This window comes from Glycine soja, chromosome 4, assembly GCF_004193775.1.
Source record: "Glycine soja cultivar W05 chromosome 4, ASM419377v2, whole genome shotgun sequence".
Lineage (NCBI taxonomy): Eukaryota > Viridiplantae > Streptophyta > Magnoliopsida > Fabales > Fabaceae > Glycine > Glycine soja.
Window position 1 is genome coordinate 652,791 of NC_041005.1, and position 23,563 is coordinate 676,353.

The window sequence follows — 23,563 nt, forward strand, 5'->3', positions numbered from 1 at the left end:
CTTTTAAATGATAGTTAAGTTGACACGTATAAAACTTTTATAAAAAAAAGTTGACACTAATAAAATTCATTGTAAACTCAAGTCTATGTCAAGTTACGAAGTGTATATTGAAGATTCAATGGCCGACCATGTAATTCGCAACAAAAAGCAAAGGCACGTAGCATAGAAGTACAATGAAACTTAAGACCAAGTTTGCATTATCATTCATTCATTGCAAAAAGAGAAGTACAATGAAACTTGAAACCATGCATGATCACGTACGTATACTTTCCATATCTATATAATATATGTCAGGGACCACGCAGAATCCACGGAACAAACTTAAGACCAAGAATCAGAATATAATCACCCATGGTGATGCAATTTTATTACGGGCAACCATCAGATTCACTTTGGTCCCCTCCGGTAACAATTTAGAATATTGTCATCTAGGGTCTTTTTTAGTTTTTACAAATATATATATATTACCCACCCTGTTCAAGTTTCTGGCAACGCCTCATGTCACTGGGTAAGCTTGCACTTTTTTTTATTCTGTGTAATCAAGAGATATTTCAATTTTTTTTTTATTTGACGTTCAACTAATTTCCCTCTCATTGAATTGGTCTACTTTAAAATAAAGTGATATTTAGAATAAAAAGGGAATTAGTATTTTCATATAGCATGCACGCAAATACTAGCTACTGCAGTTTTCTGATATCTCATCTACGCTGGAAATTTCCACTTGTCTGTTGAAATACTCTTCCCCTGTGAGTCTGTCACTTGTGGAGAATTATAATAACTTCGAGGTTGGGAAATAACATGCTCATGTTCTGGAAGAATAAGAACAAGAAGTCAACAATCATGAAATGAAAAGATATCATACAATAAGGAAGCAATAAGAAAAATGAAATAAAGAAATAGAAATAACCACAACAGCAGTAATTAAGAAAAATTAATTTTCTTAATAAGCAGTTATAAATACTAAGAAGTTAAATAAAATAAATCTCTTCAAAAAGTTAAAATTAAATCATATGAAAGAAATTTATTTTATTTTACACTTTTAATTACTTTTCTTATAAGTATTTATTGACAAATTTATCTATATATACATAAACAAAAATAAATGGTAATTACTAAGTAACAAAAACATTATGATTTTATAGGTTGTATGTATAAGAGAGTGTTTGTTTCATGGTATAATTTTGCATTTTTGGAAACTACATTCCTGAAAATATTATGCCTAGGAAAGTTATTACCATAAATTTATTTGATTGCTGTTTAGTAATTATAGAAAAAATTAAAATTTATTTCATTAAAAATTAAAATAAGTAAAAAGAAAAAGAAGAAAATAGTAGAATGTAACGGAAATAGATAGTTATTGTAGAAAATAACTTTTATTCTCTTGAGAATATATATTATATACCTACTTCTCTTAATGCGAATAGAATTTATTTAAAATATGAAGATATAACATTTTTGAGAATACAATATACCCAAGAATAAATTCTCACCACCGTATTTCCGTGAATAAAATAATATGACGTGAAACAAACGTCCCTTGGCTTTGATCCTAGTCATAACTTCATGATTATATCACTTGTTCACCCCATTACAAGTGCAAAGAAGTTCACTGCCAGCACAGGTGGAGGAGTTTGCTTGTGCTATCATTGTAGAGGTAGAGCTCACTTGTCATCATATATTTTACAGACAGATTATTATAAATATATTTTTTTGTTTTATCTCACTTTCATTAGTTCATAGATAAAATTGGAATATTTTTAGAAATTAATATTAAATGAGATTTTTCTAAAATATATTAATAGTATAATAGAGTCATTTTAATGTTATGTAGGTTGTCAAACTAACTAGTTTAACTAGCTAGTTTGATGTAATAGTTTATGTTTTATTAAAAAAATGGACTAATTTATGTGTGTTATATCACTTGAAACTTGCTAGTTGGAGTAGTGAGTCTCATGTGGCATGTCATGTGCAATCTCACTTCTAATAAGGGACGCTAGAAAAATATAAAGAGTGCATCTCATGTTTCTTATACATATTAAGATTTTGGGTAGTCATGTAAGAGTCAGGTCCAAAATGTAGGAAGTAATAAGTCAGCTTTGTCTTTAAGAAAGATATCTTATTCTTCTATTGTAAGGAAAAATGACGTAAGAAACTTGATTATCAAAAGTTCAAGGTTTAGCTAGAGAACAAGCAAAATTTATGAGGTAATAACTTAGCTTTTGTATATCTTGAGTCTAATCTATTTAATGTCCCTATAAATTCTTGGTGGCTAGGTAACCCATATTATCATGTCTTTAAAAGGATTTAGAAATCTGAGTAAGTCCAGTTCGAGGGAAAGTAAGCTAAGGATAAAAAGTGATCTTGAAGTCTTTGTAAAGTCAATGGAAGATGTCAATCTAATTTTAGGTTTTGAATTTGAAATGGTTTAGAAGAAAATGATCTTGAAATGGTTTTGAATCTTGAAATGATCTTTTAGAAGTTTGATTTCCATTTTAGAAATGATCTTGAAATGGTTTTAGTTTTACCTTTTTTTGATAGGAAAGTAAATTTGATGTTGAACTCCCAAGTTATTGGTTATGAATCTTTAAGGAATGACTTATATAAATTATCTTCGGCTTCTGATAATCTTCTTTTATCTTTAATTGTTGAGAGTTATGTTGCTAAAAGGTTTAAGATTGAGAAAAATCTTCTATGTTATGGCATGAGTGCTCAGGTCATATTTCCAAGAAAAAATAGTAGAGGAATTGAAAAAAAGCAAATAACTTACCTTCCTTAAATTTTGATGATTTGGATATTTGAATGGATTGCATTAGAAAAGTTTACTAAGACAAAAGAAAGGTGTCACTTGAAATCCAAAACTCTTCAAGATTATCCATACCTACGTTAGTGACCCCTAACTCTTACAATTCGTGGTAACAAGTTTTTCATTACTTATATAGATACCTTTATTTGATTGGAACAAAATCTTAAGCACTTAAAAAATTCAAACACACTTCATCATAACTATAAAATTCTTAAGTACATTTTTTTACTATAAATAATACTAATCAATTCCTTTAAACTATCATCAATCCTACAGTTTCATACCTGTGTATCCCTTTCACACAGCCTCATTTCGGTATGTAATAAAAAATCATTCCTTTCCAACCTATTTTATTCCATGAAATCATCATTCTACTGCTAAACGTCACCCAAGACTATGAATAAATGCTTTCCAGCACTAAGATGACTCTGCAAAATAATAACCTCAATTTTTTCCGTTATTATTATTAATCTAAAAGCCACTTCAACTTCTTCAACTACTTAACCCTTGCATAAGTCAACTGCAAGTAAAACAAAGCCCCAAAAGACAATTAAGATAAATAAACGAGATACTACAATGCACAAGTTCTACATACATGACACATCCTTATACAACGTTTAGCCATGAAATTGGAAAATACTGTACAGTAAGAGATGTTTCTCTGCCACTAAGTAATTAGCCCTACAACTAAGTGTGTAGAAAGTCACAAGAAGTCCCCTTCCTGCAACGTCCACTCTCATAATACTTGCAGACTACTCTTTGTCCCCCAAAAGGAGGCCTGGAAGAACCTCCTCTGCCAAATGATGACTGCCTATTCCAAGATTTACCACCGTAACCAGAATCTCTACCCTGTGCACCACGATCCCCATGGTTGGGGAACCTGTCTCCATTATGACTTTGCTCACTTCCCCACATGCCTGGATTCCCAACCGGTGCAGTCCAACCAGGATTGGCATTTCCAGGTGCTAGCCCCTGACCAGGCCCAACCCAACCTGCATTTGCATTTACATGGGAACGTCCTTGACCAGGTCCAACCCAGCCACCTGCATTCACTGGAGGTAGCCCCTGACTAGGAGCAGCCCATCCTGGATTTGAATTTCCAGGTGCTGGCACCTGCGTAGGCATCCAGTTTACATTCATGTTGGCAGGTACAACCCCACCCCAGTTCATATTCTGATTTCCAGACATGCCCATGCCCCAAGGCATATTGGGTGGAGCTGGAGCTGCGATGTTTGACTGACTACTTGAAGCCGGTGGTCTCCAAGGCTCAGGTGCAGTCATGCCCAGAAATCCGGGTGTGGGTAAACTCGCAGTTGGATTTCCAGTGTTAAACGAGACAGTGGTTGGCACAGATGAAGCATCACCCCAGGGGCCATGGGAAGCTGGCTGGGAAGGCATGGTAGCAGGATTATTTGGTTCTATCCTTTGAGAAGATGCACCTCCCCAGGCCAGTGGTTCTGGCTTTGGAACCCCAGCAGAACCCCACCCTTGAGCTTCAGCATGAGAGTTCTGGCTACTCACAACCTGGTTTTGCATATTTGCACCTGCCATTTTGATGTCAACCCCTGAAGCCACAACAGGTACCACCGCTGTTGCTTGAGGATGCAACTTGGTATTATCTGTAGAAGCTGAACTAATGCCAGGTTGTGAACTTGAGCCTTTTTCAGCATTTTGTACAGCATGCTCTGGGTGCACTGCCACAGAGGCCTGCAAACCTCCGTGACTGCCTGGGAATGAATTTCCTAAGAGAGACCCAGGCAACTGGACAGGTGTTGGTGACCATTTATTTTCAAAAGCCAGCCCCATAGTACCACCAGGAGTAGTCTGGGGAGTAGGTGAAGGAAGATTTGTTGCATCATTCCTAACACCAGCATCAGAACCCCAGCCATTTGCAGGGTTCTTGGGGACCTCAACTGCCAATGGAGAAGTTCTATTAGCTAAAGAGTTCATATTATCTTTAGATCTCCAACTTCCTCCTGTGGTTTGTCCCGGAGAACCCAGAGTACTATGTGAATTCCAAGATCCACCATTTTGATCTAATGACAGTCTTTCTCCAACTTGACCTTCTATACCTTGTTGTGGAGACTTCCTAGAGTATGATGATGGGTAATGTAAATCATGCACCGATTGAGCTTTATCCACCATTGATGGTTCCTTAGAAAAATTCCCTGTCAAGGCATCTGTTAAGAGTATAGAATCATCTTGCTTCTCAGTGGTTCTCCAAATCCTCAAATCAGCAGGAAAGTATCCTGTGTTACTCCATTTGCGTAGTTGCACGATGGAAAATGGTCCCTGAACTTTTCCAGATGGATCCTGGTAATGCCACATCTTTTCAGTTTCATTAATTTTCACAGCTGGAGGAGTTATTCCGGCTGAAGATGGTGCTGCAGAAGCTTCTGATACAGCAGCAGAGAAAGACTCAGATGCTACCAATGGTTGGGTATTTTTAGCACCACTTTCCAAGGTTGAAGATTGCTTTTGCCTCTCCCAGCTATTAGATAGTTGTGATTCCCGATCTCTTCCCCGGTGCAATTGAGCATCATTTAGTGCCTCATTAGCATTGGAAGCATTATCACCTTTGATTGAAAATCCCTTATTAGACAAATTTCTGCTTAGTTCCTGATTCACATTAGAATAATTCCTTGTTCCACTCCAAGAATCATTTGAAATAGAACCACTTCTAGGAGAAACAATATCTCTCCCCCTCCTTCCAAATGCAGTAGACCCTCTAGGTCTCATGTAGTTTTCTGCAGGCACAGAAATGAAATTATCACCAAATGTTAGAAAACGAAGAAACAATGAGTTTACTAGTTCAAACTGTTTTAACACTACCTTGTCTTTTATCATCCACTTCATTTTCGTCTTCTTCAGACTCATAACTTGGATCCATGTTTGGATCTACGTGTATTTCTGGGATTTCCTCCAACCTGCGTTGACGTTCTTCAGGTGTTTTCAAAAGCTGCAATTTCTCTACACATTCTCTGAGCGTGAGAGAAGAGTGAAGGATCAACACAAAACATAAACAAGTAGTAGGGAGCAGCAAAACATTATCCTAAAGAATAAAAATGATTGTTATCCATTTCAATCCAAAGACTGGTGTTAGATAACATGAAAAGACAATGAAAATTGTTTAAAATGTAAAAAAACAGTTAAATATCACTACACAAGACTTGGACATTGACGGAGGAGAATAATTTTCAAAGCATTTTGTCCAAACATCTATTTAACAAAATATGATATGATCCCAGAGCATATTTAAAACTTCATATACAATAGATTAATCATCTTTCTGTATTTATTTATTTTGGTCACAGTTAACCAAAAAATTAAAGTCCCCAAATTGGTAGAAGGCAGTTAATAATTTACAATTCACAGATGAACTTACCATGATTAGAAACCTCGTATATACAAAATTAAATATCAAGGCTTTTTAAGGGCTGAATTATTAAAACTGACCCACTACAGACACCACACAAAAACAGCTATTTGTTCAGTAATAGAGCAACTTATTAGTAAACATAAGATATTTGAGTATATGATGTGACAAATTCAACAGCCTCAAACATACCACTTTTAATTTTTTCATATATCTCATTCTCAAAATATGATATAGGTTTTCCCAAGTAGTTAGGAAATCACAACGTACACTTACAAACACCTTTAAAAGATTTTCTTCATTCAGACAAGATTACATTTTAAGAATTATCAATTCCAAAATTTAAGGAGCTGCGACAACAACAAATTGATGAAAGGAATCAACAAAAAACAATCCACAGATTTCTATCTCCATGTCCTGATAATGTCATAGATGAATGTTATAAACAAGACTGAAAAGCAAACATTAAATTGGAGGAAAAGAAATCAAGCAATGACACAAGAAGTCAAATTACATCAAGGAAATTAAAAAAAAACAAGCAACAAAATACAGCCAGATATATCATATTTGAATTTTTATTTAGAGAAAAGGATATTCTTTTCTGCGTCCTTTTTCACTAGCTCTATCACGAAGATGACTCAGCCGCACTGTCTCTGTTTCTAGCCACTGTAACAGAAGGTTGTTTAGAAGACATTATCATTAGGAAATGAAATGAGGGTTTAAAGAAAATACACTAAGAATTCAATTTGACAATTCAAAATAATTGGGACAATCAGTAAACTTCCAAAGTGAATATATCAATCTTATTTGAAAGAGTTTTTATGATGAATAAAAGTTTCCTGAGCACCGTTACTAGGCCTCAACAGATTTAAGATTGAGATGATCAATCAGAAATTTAATTACAGAAAGAATATCATGACCCCCTCTCCTACCAGTAATCAATGCAAATGAAGGGATTTTTTTTTTGGCGAATAGAATGCAAATGAAGGATTTTTTTTTTTTGGTGAGTGGAATGCAAATGAAGGATGTAATCAAACAGAAGATATGATAACACTCAAAATTCTTGTTAAATAGGAATTGAATTTTCATCAATCAGCATATGTACTGAAATTTATACATCAATAAAACTTCATCTGTCAATAGAAGGTAATTTTCTTCAATACATCAATAAAATCACAGAAACAAGGAGAGACTGGGAAATTAGGAAATTTAGAAAGATGGGTGAGCACACACCACCAAAGGGCTAACATGAAAGGTATAGAAAACAACTCACATCTTTTACTCTAGCTTCCTGAAGCACCAATGCTTTGTCCTGAATGTCACCCTACAAGCACAAATTAGTGTCCTCAGTACAAATACAAAGTATAACATCTGATACCTGAAATGAATTTATTGAACATAAACTTACCACAGTTAGCCGATTTATGAGGCCACACTTTATGCTTTGGCGGAGACGCTTGCATTCATCCTAACAGAAAACCAATCAATATATTAGGGAAGGAAATATACATTGATCCAAGCATAAGTTTAAATTTGTAAAAATTATCAATTCTGAGAAAATCTAATACAGAAATAATTTCTGCACACCATCATATGGTTAAGAGTCAAGTACTCCCTCCGTCCCTAATTATAAGACATTTTTTCAGAAATTTGTTTGTCCCCTTTTATACGACCCTTTCCTAATTTCTAGATTCATTATTTATTTTTTTCCTACATACCCTTACTTAATTATTCTCTCTCCAAACATTAATGAGACGCAATTAAGTGGATAGAGAGATAAGAAAAGGGTAATTTTGGGATGATAGTACAAATAATTGACAGATTTAATGGATTAACTAAATTAACTATTTTTCTTAAAGGGCATAAATTAATTGAAAGGGTCTTATAATTAGGGATGGAGGAAGTATCAAATTAGTCATTCAAAAGAGTTATAAGGTTGGCCTTGTGGTTTAAGGGAGAAGGGGGAGGGAGAGGTCGTGGGTTCAAAGCCCTCCCACCAACAAAAACTAACAAACTAAACAACTAACATCTACCGATAAAAAGAAAAAGTCATTCAAAGATTAGTGTAACACTATAACCTCATTAGTCATCTAAAGTTTTTGCCACCAAAATAGTCCCTAAAAATCTAAAACATCAGCACATTTATCCTTGTGAAGGACTAAAATGGTGACACAAGGATGAATTCAGTGTCTTCAAGGGCCTAATTTGATGGGTTGTTTTAATTAAAAAAAACTACAATTATGGAAAAATATTAGGAGTACGAATTTAAGCAGGTCTATTTTTGCCCAATTGAAGCAACCAGCAAGAAGTATACTTTATTATCAAATGGAATATCACCCTTCATGCAATTAGGATGTGCAAAGAGTTTGCGGGTTTACAATGAACATTATCATGCCAAGCTTAAAAGTGGGCAAGATATTACTGTAAAAGTTAACCATAACTGAATATCATAAACAAAAAGAAGAGGTAAAAATGCTGTCATTGAATCACCTCTGTGAACTCCTGATTTGAGATAATATCAATTGAAACAATCTCAGTCTTGTTTAAATTTAAGATTTCTAGCAAGATATCTGTCATCCTTTTACCAACTTTATATGGCTCTGCTGCTTTGCATGTACCTGACCACGTATATTATTAAAAAGAAAACAAAAAATCAAAGTCCATTTTAGATTGCAAATAACTAAAGCAAGAAAGTTTTTGTCTAGATAAGTTATTTACCTACAACCTGAACCAACCTATACAAATCCTGTTTCTGACCACTACCAGAAATTCTTATTCTCACAAAAGAACCAACAACTTTATCATGGAACTTCTCAGTATCTTCAAGTAGATCTTCCACCAAGTTACGTCTTAGATAAATTAAATTAATATTATGGTTATCAATGGCTGCATAATCATCAACATTAGTTTGAAGTCCTCTCTCATCACCCTTTTTACGGTTCTTTCGTCTCTTATCTTTGCCAGCTTTCGTATATGAATTGGGATTGCCATCACCTTCCCAATGACTCATTTCAGTGTCAACAACACTTCCCTGCAGATCTTCAGCCTGAGAATCATCTTTTAGAAGGAAATGGGATTCAAGAAGCTTTAACGTTTCAAAATGTCCCACTTTTGGTTTTCCAAACAGATTTTGAAGTCTTGCATCACAAATAATCTGACTTTTTCGGCGAGGATCTCGAAGCTTATTTCTTTTGATATACTCTAGCAAAAGAGTATGCACATCGAACTGAGATAAAACAGATTTGTCTCCATTTCTCATGTGCATAACAAACTCCAAAAGCTCTTTTGAAGCCCACTCTGAGCTGTCATCTCCTTCTTTGGAACGGGACTTCCCCCGTTTCTTGGCCTTTTTTCTTTTAGAACGACTCAAATCTGCTTTCTCATAGGAGCTATCTGAATCTGATCCTCTATCGTTAGTGGCATCAAAAGTTTCATCCAGTGATTCCTCTTTAGAAAGAAGCATATCAGATCCCTTCCAAGGGTTTTTAGCTTGAGTGAGTTCATCAAATGTGAGAGATAGTTTTTTTTTTATATCTATGTAGTAGTCCTTGAAGAGATACTCCCAGCTGTTTCTGTCATCAAAATCTATTTGTCCCTGCACCAAGCATGAAAATAATTATCAGTAGCCAAAAAGAGATGTCCCTGTTTAATATCATTATAAATTCACGTCTACAATTCTACATTTTATCTTTAAAAAACTCCATTTATAGGGGATATGTCAAACTGCTACTGAATTAGAGGGAGACACTAACAAACCCTGGTCTCCTGGGGATGTTGTGGTTCATATTCTTAGGGATGCATGAGTGAATCAGGGAAAGGGTTACTTTATGAGAATAAGGGCAGTGCTGAAGATGACGGTTATTGTGATGTTGACTAGGCAGGTTTGCCCTCAGAAGATCAATTTTTGGGTTACTACGTAATTATTGCAGGAAACTTAGTCTCGTGGAAAAGCACAAAGCAAAGCATTGTTGCTAGAACCAAAGCAAAGGCCAAGTACCATACTATGGCAGCATCAACCAGTGAACAGAAGTGGCTAAAGCAGTTGCTTTAGGAGCTTTAAGGGAGAAATTAATTTGTGACAATCAAGCTGCTTTACAAATTTCCTCCAACCAAGTTTTTCATGAAAGAACCACACCTATAGAAATTGACTGTCATTTTATCAAATAAAAAGGTTCATTCAAGTGAAAAGAACAGCCTTGTGTCTTTATCAACTCCAAATCCCTTAAATAACCCCCAAGTTGACTTCATTTGTAACAATCTCGGTACATATATATGCTCCTACTTAATGAGGAGTGTTAGGATTTAGCACATGCATCATGCATTTTGCATAACTTTCCTCATTAGTTCACATGCATTCTTCTATGTTACATGCTTAGTTTGTGCATTTTCCCTCTACTTTTCCTTTTTGGAACTTTGTTACGCTTTTTCTATTTGTTTTAGATGGAAGGAGAGTTTTGCATGTATTTCAGTCGTTGACTTAAGGATGAAGAGCATTTAGAGTGATTAAAAAGCTAAAATACAAACAGTCACTAAAGCTTTGAACAAGATGTCTAAAACACGTCATGTTTGTGCCACCTATAACACATGAAATGCTAAAATTTTGGCCACTATTGCCGCCACCACAGCCTTTTACTAAAATCCACTCCGCTATTTGAACCTTGTAGCAGTGCAGAGCCACTCCATGACGTCACTATGGCACCACTATTGCAAATTATTGATTACTATGTTTGAGCCAACAGATTCACTTGTCTGCTCATGTTAATATGCAAGCCTGGGAATGCTTAAAAATTCTAAAATGTAAACCAAGAGAAAACCAGAGAGAGAAGTTAGCAACAAGTAAAAATTAAATACAACGAACCACTACAACTTTGAAACTACTTGAAGCACTGCAGAAGGATAAAGACTTACATTCAAAAATTCATAATTTTAAATAACAATTTTCATACGACAAGAAAAAGAGGTAGGGAGGGAAGTTTTACCACATTGTTTCCCTGTTCATTCTGTTCAATTAACATTATGGTTCTCATGCAAGTCTCACAAAAGCCCTTGTTTCCCCTAACACGTAAGATAACAGCATCTTTGATGCATCCCTTGCACAAAGAAAATGTACATGTATAGCACATATAGGATGCATTCCTCTCACAGTTGCTGCAAAGATGCCAACCTAGGATCACGAAGATAAAAGATATGGAAAGTCAGATACAGTAAGGCAATGTATTGTAAAGATGATTAGGTTTTTCCAGTTTGATACCTTGGCATTCAAAATAAATTCAATTATGCTCAGAACACAAGAAATAAAATCTAATACAAATAACCGTTCCTGCTAAAGAAGGCTGTGCAAACAAGAGGTGATAAAAAATATGGCGGGGAAAGCATAAACCTTCATTAAAGTGCATCAAAGTTTAACACGGTTACACTTCACAAATACAGTGTACTAATTAGTGAAATTTGCCACAGAATTGATCATACATTTAGTGACTTAAAATCTTTCTAACTTGTCCAGTAAATATAAAAAAATGATAGCTTTAACATAGCACCGATAGCAGCACTCCTCTTAAAAAATTGACAATGACAATAGTAAATATCAATCACCTCCTATCCAACAATCATTCACCAATATATGAGAATACATGCCAAGGTGATGTCTTGCCGCGAGTAAAATAATGCATAGTAAAATACAATTCTAAATAACAACTATCAGGAAGTTTAGGCATTTTGATTTACTAGTAATAAATTCTTTAATGGGTAATAAATTTTAAAACATAGTTCAGTTCAGGACATTCATAATTCAAAAGATCCAGGGTTCATGAGATGTAAAGAACAGGATTCCCACACTGCATCGAAAGCAAAGGTACCAGTTCACGTGAATAAAGCAAGGTGATTTCATGAATTGTATTCCCTTAATCAAGTCACAAACTAGCATGCTGACTGTAAGGATATACAGAATAGACAAAGCAAAAAATCTGAACAGCCATAAAACTGGACAAGTAGTTTTTAATTATCGTACTCCAGTGAATGTTGGGCAATGAGTATGTTAAAAAAGATGTGTGGCTCCAGAAGAAATGACAAGATACAGAATGATTACATACAAGGAGATAAAGGTGTGGCACTTATCAAGAAAAAGATTATAGAAATCGATTAAGATAATTTGGAACACACAGACTACTAGAGACATTGGTGGGAGAGTGGATAACATGATTTTAGCCATGTGAAAAGGGGTGGAGGGAGACCAAGAACATTGAAGGAAATTATTAAAAGGGATCTCATGGCAAATAATATCCTTGAGAAATTAGTGTTTAATCGGGCCCAATAGTGTTGTGTACTCCATATAGTCCATCACACCTAGTGACATAAGACTTCTGTTGTTATTGTCGTTGAATGTTGGGCAATGAAGTGCCAACCAAAGCCAAAAACAAGTAGCAAATATGAGAATGTGAAAGTGGAAGAGAGAAGATAAGAAAATAAAAGATTGTGACAAATGTGTTCAAGCAAAAGATTGAGTGACACTTCTCAACAAAATGAGGACATAAATTGATCTATGGTGGCTTGGTCGTGTGAAAATAAAACCAATAGACTCCAGTGCAAAAAGCAGACCGAATGGAAGATGGTGTAGCTAATAAGGGTAGAAGAAAACCTTGAAACATGGGGAAAACCATTAAGTTGACAGAGCCCAATGGAACCAACTGATTCATATAGCCAACTACACCTAATGGGAGCAGGTTACTCCCAAAAAAATCCTTCTATCTAATTGGGATCATGCCCACACTGGAAAAAGGACCCTGGAGCCTCTTCTAACTTTTGGTGGAATATTTTACCCAAAAAACTTCAAATAATTATCTTCCAAGGGTAAAAATGGAATTTTAAGCCTATATCATGGTAGCGCTGCTATAACACGTGAAAAGCCGCTATTGAAAACCGCTCTACTAGCCAATCTCACCTAGTGGGATAAGGTTTTGTTGTTGTGGCCCATGGCGGCTCTGCTCTGCTATCCCACTATATAGTGTGTTATTAACAACAATGTCATGAGCACCCTAAAAGCCTTGACATTACAGTCGAAATTGCAGTCATGAACCATTTTTTAAAACCTTGAATTTAATTTATATATACTATCAAAATAAAACATCTTTTATACATACATCCAATCAGATTTGATGTCATTTTATTCATAAATATGATGTGGGGATAAAGTAAATTCCTATTGGATGTTTTACGCTGACCGTATATAGAAATTAAACTCATTTTAAATACTTCAAAGCAACTTCCAAATCATAGTATTACTTACCTACATGACACCAATAAATATACAAACTCGAAGTCCAACGGTGAATATTTCATGTCTAAAACTTACAAGAGTTCAAAGAATCATAAAGCTACAGTAAATACATTAGCAAATTAAAGAGCAATTAAAGGACAAGAACAGAGACAACACAGAATAAGGTATGAAACATACCACAATTCCACTTCCCCTTAGCTCGAAAGAAGGCCTCGTCACGATTAACGCAGGAAGGATGGTAAGCCTTGGGGCATCCCCTGTTCAACACCAAAGAAAAAGCAATGAATTTTCCCAATAATGGATAAAAATAAATGCGGGCACAAGTAAGAAATTGAGTGTGACCTGCGGTCACAAAGCACAAGGTCACCCCCATCGAAGCAAATGAAACAAACGTCCTCCTCCATCTTTTTCCTGGATGCAACTCTCCCTGTAGCCTTAGCATTCTTCCCAGCCCCACGCCTCCTCTTCCCACCACTCACAGCAGCACTCTTCTCCTCTGTGTCTTCTGCCATTGCCATTCCACCATCACCATCTTCTTCTTCTCCTTGTCGCTCTTCTTCTTCTTCCTCGTCTCCTTGTTGCTGTCCTCCTTCTTCCTCCTCGTCTCCTTGTTGCTGTCCTCCTTCTTCCTCCTCATCTACTTGTTGCTGTTCTCCTTCTTCCTCCTCGTCTACTTGTTGTTCTTCTTCTTCCTCCCCCTCTCCTTGTTGCTGCTCTTCCTCCTCCTCCTCCTCTCCTTGTTGATGTTGCTCTTCTTCCATCAAAGCGTCTTCGTTTGTGTTTCCGTCCCCAATTTCGTCGTCTTCCGCATCAATTGCCAAATTCGGTTCCTCTTCCACCTTCACCGTCTCCAAAGCCACGTCATCCACATCAATTCCTTCACTCCCCTTCTCCTCAATCATCTCGTCACCCGCTACGTCAGTCACTAGCGTTTCGGCGCCCTCGTCGGACACCGCCACGGCCTCTTCAAGGTGTCCGGCGGCGGCGTAGGGGAGATTTGGCAGGTCGGTGTGGCATTGCGAATCAGAGTGTTGTTGGAGTGGAGCTTCCTTGTCTTGGACGTCCATGGAATAGGGATTGAGAAATCACTAGGAACGAACAAGAATTGAAATCTTGTTTAATTTAGGAGTAATTGAATTGAATTATTATTCAGAGAAAAGGGGGATTCGTGTGTGTCTATAAAAAATAAGGTAACGGAATGGGAATGTGACGGAGAGGGTGCAAATGCATAGCGAAGTGGTTCTCGTTTCTGCGTCGTGTGTTTCCCAAAGACCAAACTATCCTTCATTGCTACTCAGAATCACCATCTTGCTGTCTTTGCGTTGTGCCCTAGTATCCACCTCGCAGGTCCATCTTCGGCCCGATAACTCCCTCTACTAACTTTTTGCTTGCGTAATATAATAGTACTTTTGTTCTCCGTCCTTTTTTCTATTGCCACCTGCATGACTCTATCGACCATCCATGTTTTTATATTTTTTTATAAATGCATATTTCGTCAAAATTAATTTAAGTAACACGTAGATTTGGTATGTATTAAATATATTTCAGAAATTAATTTTCAAAATTTATTTCTAGAAATTGGTAAATTTTTTGAAAATTAATCTCTAAAATATATTACAACGGAGGTTGCAAGAAGGAAAACAAATAAGACAATGATGAATTTGACTCTACACCCTTATCCCTAAAAAAGGTGAAGGGAGTTTAGTTTCAGGTTTAAAATAGATGAGTTTTATATCTTTAAATTGAACTTCACCTTTATCAATTTTTACCAGGTTGGGAGAAATCCCCACCCACCACCACACCTTTTTCTAAATTTTAATTTGTTTATATATTTTTAAATCAATCCTGCAGTTATTAATTATATTTTAATTCAAATATTATAACATTTTTTTTATTTATACCCGCGTAAATTACAGAGTATTTTCTCACCCATTTTCTATCTGCACCTCCATTCGTTGTTTTATTTTTATTTTTTTAAAATATCATTCCTAAAATTTAATTTGGAGAGGATATATTTGAAAAATATATACATATTTTAGAAGTTGATTTCAAATATATATTACATACGTTTCTGAATTTTCATAATATTTTTTTAAAAAATTGTAAATTTTCTGAAAATCAACTTCTAAAATATATTTTAGTAATTTGTAAATTTTTCAAAACTGAATTTTTAGAATTTATTAAATGCTTTTTTAAAAAAATTGACATGTATTAAATATGTAAATGCATTCTTGATATTAATTTACTTTTGGAATGTATTATAAATATTTAATTTAGGCAAAATTGTAAATTTGATCTCCTGTTTGTCTCAAAATTACAAATTTAGTCTTCTTATAATTTAATTCACGAATTTAGTTCCCATTTTTTTTGCAATCTCGTTATTTTAGTCTCTAACTCTGAAATTGGACGTTGACTATCACTTCTCAACGTTGACCGCCACATGTCATACTTTTATTGGACGTTGATTGTTACATGTCATACATTCGTGGCGGTCAACGTCCGATAAAAGCGTAACACGTGGCGGTCAAAGTAAGCAATTAACGTTAAATGTCCAATGTCCAATTTCAAGGTTAAGGACTGAAATAGCGGGGTTGAAAAAAAAACTCAGACTAAATTCATGAATTAAATTATAGGGGACCAAAGTCAAATTTTAAGGCAAATAGGAATACCAAATTTACCTTTAATTGATTTTCAAACTACAGTGTATTTAATACATTTTGAAATTCAATTATTGCAAGCATGAATATTTTCGTACTTTTTATGAAACACAAAAGATATATTTTAAAAGAAATATATTTTATATGCAAACTTATAAGCAACAAATTGTAATACCCAGAGACTGATAACAAAATTGAGAAGAAAAAAAATCTGAAATTGAATCAATAACCAAAGGACTAGGAATAAAAGGAGAGATTCAAAAGAAAGGTTAAAAGAATTTAAGAACATGGAACAAAAAATATAACATGGAGTTCAGTTTTCGCATGGGCTCATCAACAAACAATGAAACCCATTTTCTTTTTTGGAGTGTAGGCTCAAATTCCCTTTCCAGCTTCTCAAAGAAATTAAAGTGAAAAACCTACATTCAACCCTTTCCATGCTTCAATGAGTGAGGACAAAATAAACTAGATCACAAAGATAAAAAAGAGAAATAAAAAACAATCTTTCGATTCAATTACCAAAAATGAAAAATCAAAATAAAAGATTTATCTCTACAAACACATTCATACCGAGATTTCATTCTCCGACCAAGATATGGGGATTTTATGCATTTAACCTAAACAAGATTTGAAGAAATTGACAGAGTAAACATACATCATCTTCCATGAACCTCTTCCCAAAAATATCACAATTTGTTAGTTAGTTTAATCAATCTTAAATACAACAAAATTTTCTGAAAGTAAAAGACCATAAATAAACAAAGAAAAACATATGCAACATCTTGCATACACAAAAGAAAAATAATTAGAATGTAGATGTCAAATAGAAGAAAGGAACAAAGAAATGGCAAATTCTGGAATCATTATTGTTTTTACACTATATAATTACGATCCATCATAAATGAGAATGGTTAGATGTTGAGAACAAAAAAATGATGATAATATAAATGGGAGATAAAAGTATAGCATAATTAGAAAGAAAAAAGGGTAAAGAAATAGTAACATGTGTAACTTCCTTGAATTTATGTATTTTTTTTTAATAATTAAGGACATAATTATCTTAAAAATATTTTAACCAAAAAAAAATTAACAAAGGATATCCCTTTATCTATTATTATAGATTATAGATTATAAATTATAGATATAGATATTTGATGTTAAAATTTGAAAACTGAAAACCACAAATTTTTAGAATTAAAAATTACGTAGCTAATTTTAAAATTTTCAACAGCATTTCCATTAGTAGTTACCACACCACTATGGTTACTCTCTGCCGACACTTACAATTACAAAAAGTTGCAGTTAAATGCAGTTATCTTTCAACTTCTATGATTGCACGGATAATAACCTCCGTGTACTTTTCAACTGATCACATCATAAAAATAAAAGTACATACATCTCAGCTGTTAAGTTATCTAATAAATCAACATGAATTCAATTCGTTACGCAGATTTTATTACATTTTCCAGTCTCTATTATTTAACTGCTGATAAGAAAAAGACTGTGTCTTGTTTAATTAATCCGAGAAGTATTTAGCTTCATCGTTAAATCTTTGAAGCTTCAATAGGTCTTTTTCCTTGTTGGTAATACTGGAAATAGATCTCAGAATAATTTTTCACCGGTCTGTATAACGTTGGCCTTGACTCGTTCACTAGCTTCTCCACCGGTTTAATCTCTTTCTCTGAATCCGTGAGGCAGAACATTGCCACTGTGAGCCTTTCCTTTTCTGAATTTATCACTGCCCTGTGTATTGGGCTCCGAAAAATTCCATTGCTCATTATCTGTTATTCACATTAAAAGGTTCTGAGTCATTCCTATCTGTTATATATAATGGACAAGCTTTGTTGTCGTATCAATCAACACTATTTACAAGTTTGCTATTTGCATTAACATGAAGTATAAGACCTTATTTGGATAAACTTTTCAGTAAACACTTGAAGGAAAAGAAAATTAAAAAAGATAAGAAACTTCAATTATTACCTCTATTTGATCACCAACATTAATGACGAGAGCATCAGGGATGATTGGAACTTTAAACCACTGATCATCTTTGAGGACTTGGAGGCCTTCTACTTCTTTGTCTTGCAACAGAAAAGTTATGGTGGATCCATCTGCATGTGGCTTCAAACCGAGAACATGATCAGGCATTGGACATGGAGGGTAGTAGTTGAATCTCAGAAACATATCAGCTCTTTCTCCACATTCATTTAGGAAGCAATCCTCTTCCAAGTTCAGTGACTTTGCCATGGCCTTAATAATTACTTCACTTAGCAGTCGCATGCTTTCGGTATACTGTAGGACAATACTCCTGCATTGAATCATATATCCATTGAGATTAAATACAACGTGTATGTGCAATTGATAGAGGTGTGAATACTCGTGTCGCTAGCCCAAGACCAAGAGAAATGGAGAGGAAATTGTTCATTCCTTTTCCAAAAATAATAATGCTATGCCCGTGACTAATTTAGATATTGGTGTAATTTGGATAAAATTCTTTTCTTTATCATGTTATTAATATGGAGTATTTATTGATGATTAATTTTCATCAGGAAATCTTATTAGATTTTTTTCCTTCCAATTATATTTTTTATATTTTTTTTCATCCACAGGACTCAAATTCAAGAATTTATTTAAGAAGACCAAGTCCAGTATTACTCGGAATAATAATTTATTGATATTTGTATAAAGTTCTAAATAAACACCTTAAAATAGGTTGTAACTACTAGAGGACTGGCTAATTACTATCTATGAAGCACCGACACTGACACGGACACCGAACACGACACGGACACGGACACGTGAATACCTGTCAAACACATCAAATTCAACCCGGACACGGGCGTCGATGTTGTGTCGGTGTCGGTGTCGGACACCGGACACGGCAAGAGACCGGGGTGTCCGTGCTTCATAGGTTACTACATCATGTAAAAAGAACATTCATTGAGAGTTGGAGGGGACAGGAATGCATACCTGAAATCATAGGGGTTTTGGGGCCAAAATTTGAACTTCCTCTCATCTTCAGGAAGCACCTTTAGGTAAACTCTGTCAGTCCAGTCAAGCCTTTGATTTTCTGAATATATTATATCATTGCCATATCCTTCAATATTGTTTGGTTCCCTTGCCCATTTTTGCTTTTCTTCCTTTGGAAGATGAAAGAATTGCTTTGAAACTTCTCTCACCTTGTCCAAAAATGAGCTTTTCAGCCCATGGTTTATTGCCTGAATCTCATGAAATAATTGACAATATCATTACCAAGCATTAAGCAATAATAAATTAAGTAATTAAAAAAGATGAAGGGAGACCTGAAAGCAGCCCCATGAATGGAGAGCATGATGGAGTTTAGCAAGCTCTTGTAGTGCAGTAGATGGAGATGAGAGGCGATGAAGGTCGATCACTGGAATATTCTCATCCTGTGATGGCACAAGAGCATCTCGAAATCCGGCACCACCTTCCTCGTAGATATAAGTTTTTGGCAGATTTTCAGAATTCAAAACCAAATCTTGGACAGGTTTACCCACTATCTCTACCTCACTTGATTCTGCCATCACTAAAATGTTCTAAGGTCTACGGAGTGAAGTTGGGAAGATTCAGTAATCAGTACCACCTTCCCTAAAGAGGCAAGTTTTATGTTTTCGGTTGTCGCTACAGTATCAATGACTGATGGGGATACGTCAGCATCACCTGCATCCTTTTTTGACCCTAGAAGACACGTGTTGTTTCTGTGAAATAAATCGGACAAAAATATAAAGATTTTCTCTCCTTAAATAATTTTTTTTAACGGGATATCTCATGACCGAAGGTAAAGAATTAATTATTAATATCTTAAAATATTAAAATTCATCTAACAATTGATATATTATATTTTTTATTTTTGACTAAAAATATGTGTTTAAGAGATAAAATTATTTATCAATCATCTCACACATAATTAAATCAATATTTGTTTAACACCGTATTTTGTTTTAATATACACCACATACTATATCATTTATTTACAGCGCAAATTTTAACATGGTATATTTATTATAAGGGAAAATGTGAAATAATGTCAAGTTTGGGTATGTGCTTTAATATATGAACTTCAAAAGTTTCAATTTTATGTAGAATAATCTCTCTGTCAATATTTGACAATCATGAGATATGGTTAACTTCCGTCAAATTATTTTATTGTTTAGATTTTAATTGTTAAAATAAATCATTTTATTTCAGAATCTCTTTTAAAAGACCCACATCAAGTTATCAACCATTAAGGTTACTCTGTCGACGGCACTGATGGTATCGCCATTAACAACTACAAAAAGAAGTTAAATGCAATTACCTTTCAACTTTTATAATTGTGCAGATAACCTCCGTGTACTTTCCCGCTGCACACAAATAAAACTCCATAGTCCATACATCTCAATCGTAAGTTATCTAACACATCAACACGAATTCAATTTATACCAGCGGGCATAACTTGGAATTTGGTTATACAAATTTGATTGCATCTGCAGTCTCTTTTGTTTAACTAAATTCCGAGAACCATTCAGCTTCATCAAAAGGTAATTTTTGAAGCTTCGATTGGTCTTTTTCCTTGCTGGTAATACTGGAAATAGATTTCAACATAATTTTTCACCGGTCTGTATAACACTGGCCTTGACTCGTTGACTAGCTTATCCACTGGTTTAATCTCTTTTTCTGAATCCGGGACGCAGAACATTGCTACTGTGAGCCTTTCCTTCGCTTTATTTATCACTACCCTATGTACTGGGCTCCGGAAGATTCCATTGCTCATTATCTGTTAATCACATTCAAAGGTTCTGAGTCAATCCTATATGTTGTCATGGGCAAGCTTTTTGAGCTGTATCAATCAACTCTATTGACAAGTTTGCTCTTTGCATGAATGTAATGATGAAATTTTAATGATAAATGACGCAGTTATAAAATGGTGGTTAGAAAATATGTGATAGAGGAGGAGATGGAATGCATGTTTGTTACTTCAATTGAATCATAAATGAATGAGAGGCTTACATCATAAAGCCTAAACAATTGATATTCATCAATTAAGATCAAAATTTAATCCAATAATTAAACAATGTTAACCCACAAAATTCCAACTAGAACAAGAAACTTCAGTTATTACCTCTATTTGGTCACCGACATTAATCAGGAGAGCATCAGGGATTATTGGAACTTTAAACCACTGATCATCTTTGAGGACTTGGAGGCCTTCTACTTCTTTGTCTTGCAACAGAAAAGTTATGGTGGATCCATCTGCATGTGGCTTCACGCCAAGAACATGATCAGGCATTGGACATGGAGGGTAGTAGTTGACCCTCACAATCATATTAGATCTCTCTCCACATTCGTTTAGGAAGCAATCCTCTTCCAAGTTCAGTGACTTTGCCATGGCTTTAAGGATTACTTCACTTAGCAGCCTTAGGCTTTCGGTATACTGTAGGACAGTACTCCTTCATCGAAACATCCATGAGATTAAAAACAATGTACATGTGCAAATGATAGAGGAGCTAATACTAGTGTCACTAGCCCAAGAGAAAAGGAGGAAATTGCTTATTTCTTTTCCAAAAAATAATGCTATATATAAGTCTAATTTAATTAGATAAGCTTCATAACAAGTAATTAATTATAAGAAAAGAAAATTAAAAAAAATGAAATGAATATAACTTATCATCATAAGTTAAAATAAATTCATGTATTTTGGTTTTTGAAGAAGTTAGATGAAAATAATTACAAAAAAAGTAAGGTTTGTGAATTAATTTTAACTTATGAAAAAAGTTTTAATTATTTTTTATTTTTATTTCTTCTCTTATAAGTATTTATTCAGAAATTTATTGTAACTGAGACAATATTCATGCTTGTGTATTTTAATTTAAAAATTTAAAACAGTATATAGTCTTTTGTTGGAGCTACTAGAGTACTTGCTACAGCTTCATGCAAAAGAACAACATTCAGTGTTATTGACAAGAATGTATACCTGAAATCATTAGGGGTTTGGGGCCAAAAATTGAACTTCCTCTCATCTTCAGGCAACACCTTTAGGTAAACTCTGTCAGTCCAGTCAAGCCTTTGGTTTTTTGAATATATTACATCATTGCCATACCCTTCAATATTGTTTGGTTCCCTTTCCCTTGCACATTTTTGCTTTTCTTCTTTTGGAAGTTGAAAGAATTGCTTTGAAACTTCTCTCACCTTGTCCAGAAATGAGCTTTTCATTCCATGGTTTATTGCCTAAACGAGAATATCATTACTAACATTAGTATCTACTCTAATAATTTTCTTTGATACTCTAGGATGACTTTACGAACTTGTATCAAGGAAATGAAGTCAACTAAAGATGGTAATAACCTGAAGAAACAGAATTTCAAGCTTACTAGCTCTCTTACACACTTTTTTGGAACATATTGTTCAGCAATAGATAACATGTTTTTTAAAGTGGCATGGATCTATGAAGTAAAAGGGATACCTGGAAGCAGCCCCATGAATGGAGTGCATGGTGGAGTTTAGCAAGCTCTTGTTGTGAGATGGATGAAGATGAAAGGCGATGAAGGTCGATCACCGGAATATCATCATCCTGTGATGGCACAAGAGCATCACGAAATCCAGCACCACCTTCCTCGTAGATGTAATTTTTTGGTAGATTTTCGGGATTCAACAGCAGCTCTTGGACAGGTTTACCAACTATCTCTTCCTCGCCCGATTCCGCCATCATTAGAAAAAAAGGTCAACGGAATGAACTTGGGTAGAGGCTTCCTCGGTTGTCGCTACAGAATCAATCACGCACCGCTAATATGCTGCTACTTTCACACCAATTGTTTCTATAAAATAAAAAAAGGACAAAATATTACGATTTTCCCTTCCTTTCTATTTTTTTTTTAAAATAAAATCAAGATGCGTTTAACCCCGTATTTTATTCTCGCAAGCAGGCCGTTTTGTTTAATTTCTAATTTCTTGAGCCAAAAAATTTGGACGCTTTTATAAGATAAATAATTTGGGGAGGAAGTTGATATTAGAGCAGAAAAAAGACCAAAATATCCTTTCTCTTTTCCCACACCCTTCCACCCTTCCACCCTTTCTTCCTTCGTTCATTTTCCCTTGCTTCTTCATTCTTTCCTTCCTCCTCTCCTCTTTCCCCCTCTCTTGATGGTAATTTTTTTGTGTTTGTCAATATAACAAAATTATGATTTTATTATACAACTTATACAACAAAATTTGATTTTATTCTATTTTCTAACAATTCAATGAAATCACGATCGTGTTATCTTATAAATGTCTCACAATGAAATCAAGATTTCATTGTGTTATAATTTATGTAATGAAAAAAAAAATTATACAACAGCTCCATAAAGTGGATAATTATAAATCTTAAAGAAAAATTTGATTGAAAAGTTGAATGGCATGAAGAAAATTCGTTAGCTCCTTATTTAGTTCAAATTGGTGACAATAAACCCCAATTT

At 34.6% G+C, this 23,563-nt stretch overlaps 2 protein-coding genes across 2 annotated transcripts; both read right to left on the bottom strand.

Moving 5' to 3' along the window:
* Positions 1–3,330: 3,330 nt before the first annotated feature.
* Positions 3,331–22,984, bottom strand: LOC114408271 (zinc finger CCCH domain-containing protein 19-like). Its single transcript, XM_028371313.1, has 18 exons — positions 22,573–22,984; positions 22,084–22,337; positions 21,232–21,559; positions 20,652–20,886; positions 19,412–19,647; positions 19,080–19,327; positions 18,090–18,417; positions 17,729–17,890; positions 13,795–14,534; positions 13,630–13,709; positions 11,159–11,343; positions 8,898–9,774; positions 8,670–8,797; positions 7,588–7,647; positions 7,453–7,503; positions 6,775–6,845; positions 5,636–5,790; positions 3,331–5,550 (listed from the first exon to the last, which is right to left on the bottom strand). The coding sequence occupies exons 1-18, from the start codon at positions 22,816–22,818 to the stop codon at positions 3,491–3,493; spliced, it is 6,444 nt and encodes a 2,147-aa protein (XP_028227114.1). The 5' UTR covers positions 22,819–22,984; the 3' UTR covers positions 3,331–3,490.
* Positions 17,401–20,621, bottom strand: LOC114408434 (codeine O-demethylase-like). Its single transcript, XM_028371478.1, has 5 exons — positions 20,428–20,621; positions 19,412–19,828; positions 19,080–19,327; positions 18,090–18,417; positions 17,401–17,890 (listed from the first exon to the last, which is right to left on the bottom strand). Exons 2-5 carry the CDS (start codon positions 19,652–19,654, stop codon positions 17,654–17,656), a joined length of 1,056 nt encoding a protein of 351 aa, XP_028227279.1. The 5' UTR covers positions 19,655–19,828; positions 20,428–20,621; the 3' UTR covers positions 17,401–17,653.
* Positions 22,985–23,563: the final 579 nt, after the last annotated feature.

Coding starts and splice junctions, on each gene's coding strand:
- LOC114408434 (XM_028371478.1), bottom strand. CDS start 19,654: ATGGCAGAATCAAGTGAGGTAGAGATAGTGGGTAAACCTGTCCAAGAT. Junction 18,418..19,079: donor CAAAACCCCTATGATTTCAG/GTATGCATTCCT, acceptor GATTCAATGCAG/GAGTATTGTCCTACAGTATA. Junction 17,891..18,089: donor ATGTTGGTGATCAAATAGAG/GTAATAATTGAA, acceptor TGTGAATAACAG/ATAATGAGCAATGGAATTTT.
- LOC114408271 (XM_028371313.1), bottom strand. CDS start 22,818: ATGATGGCGGAATCGGGCGAGGAAGAGATAGTTGGTAAACCTGTCCAA. Junction 21,560..22,083: donor CAAACCCCTAATGATTTCAG/GTATACATTCTT, acceptor GTTTCGATGAAG/GAGTACTGTCCTACAGTATA. Junction 17,891..18,089: donor ATGTTGGTGATCAAATAGAG/GTAATAATTGAA, acceptor TGTGAATAACAG/ATAATGAGCAATGGAATTTT.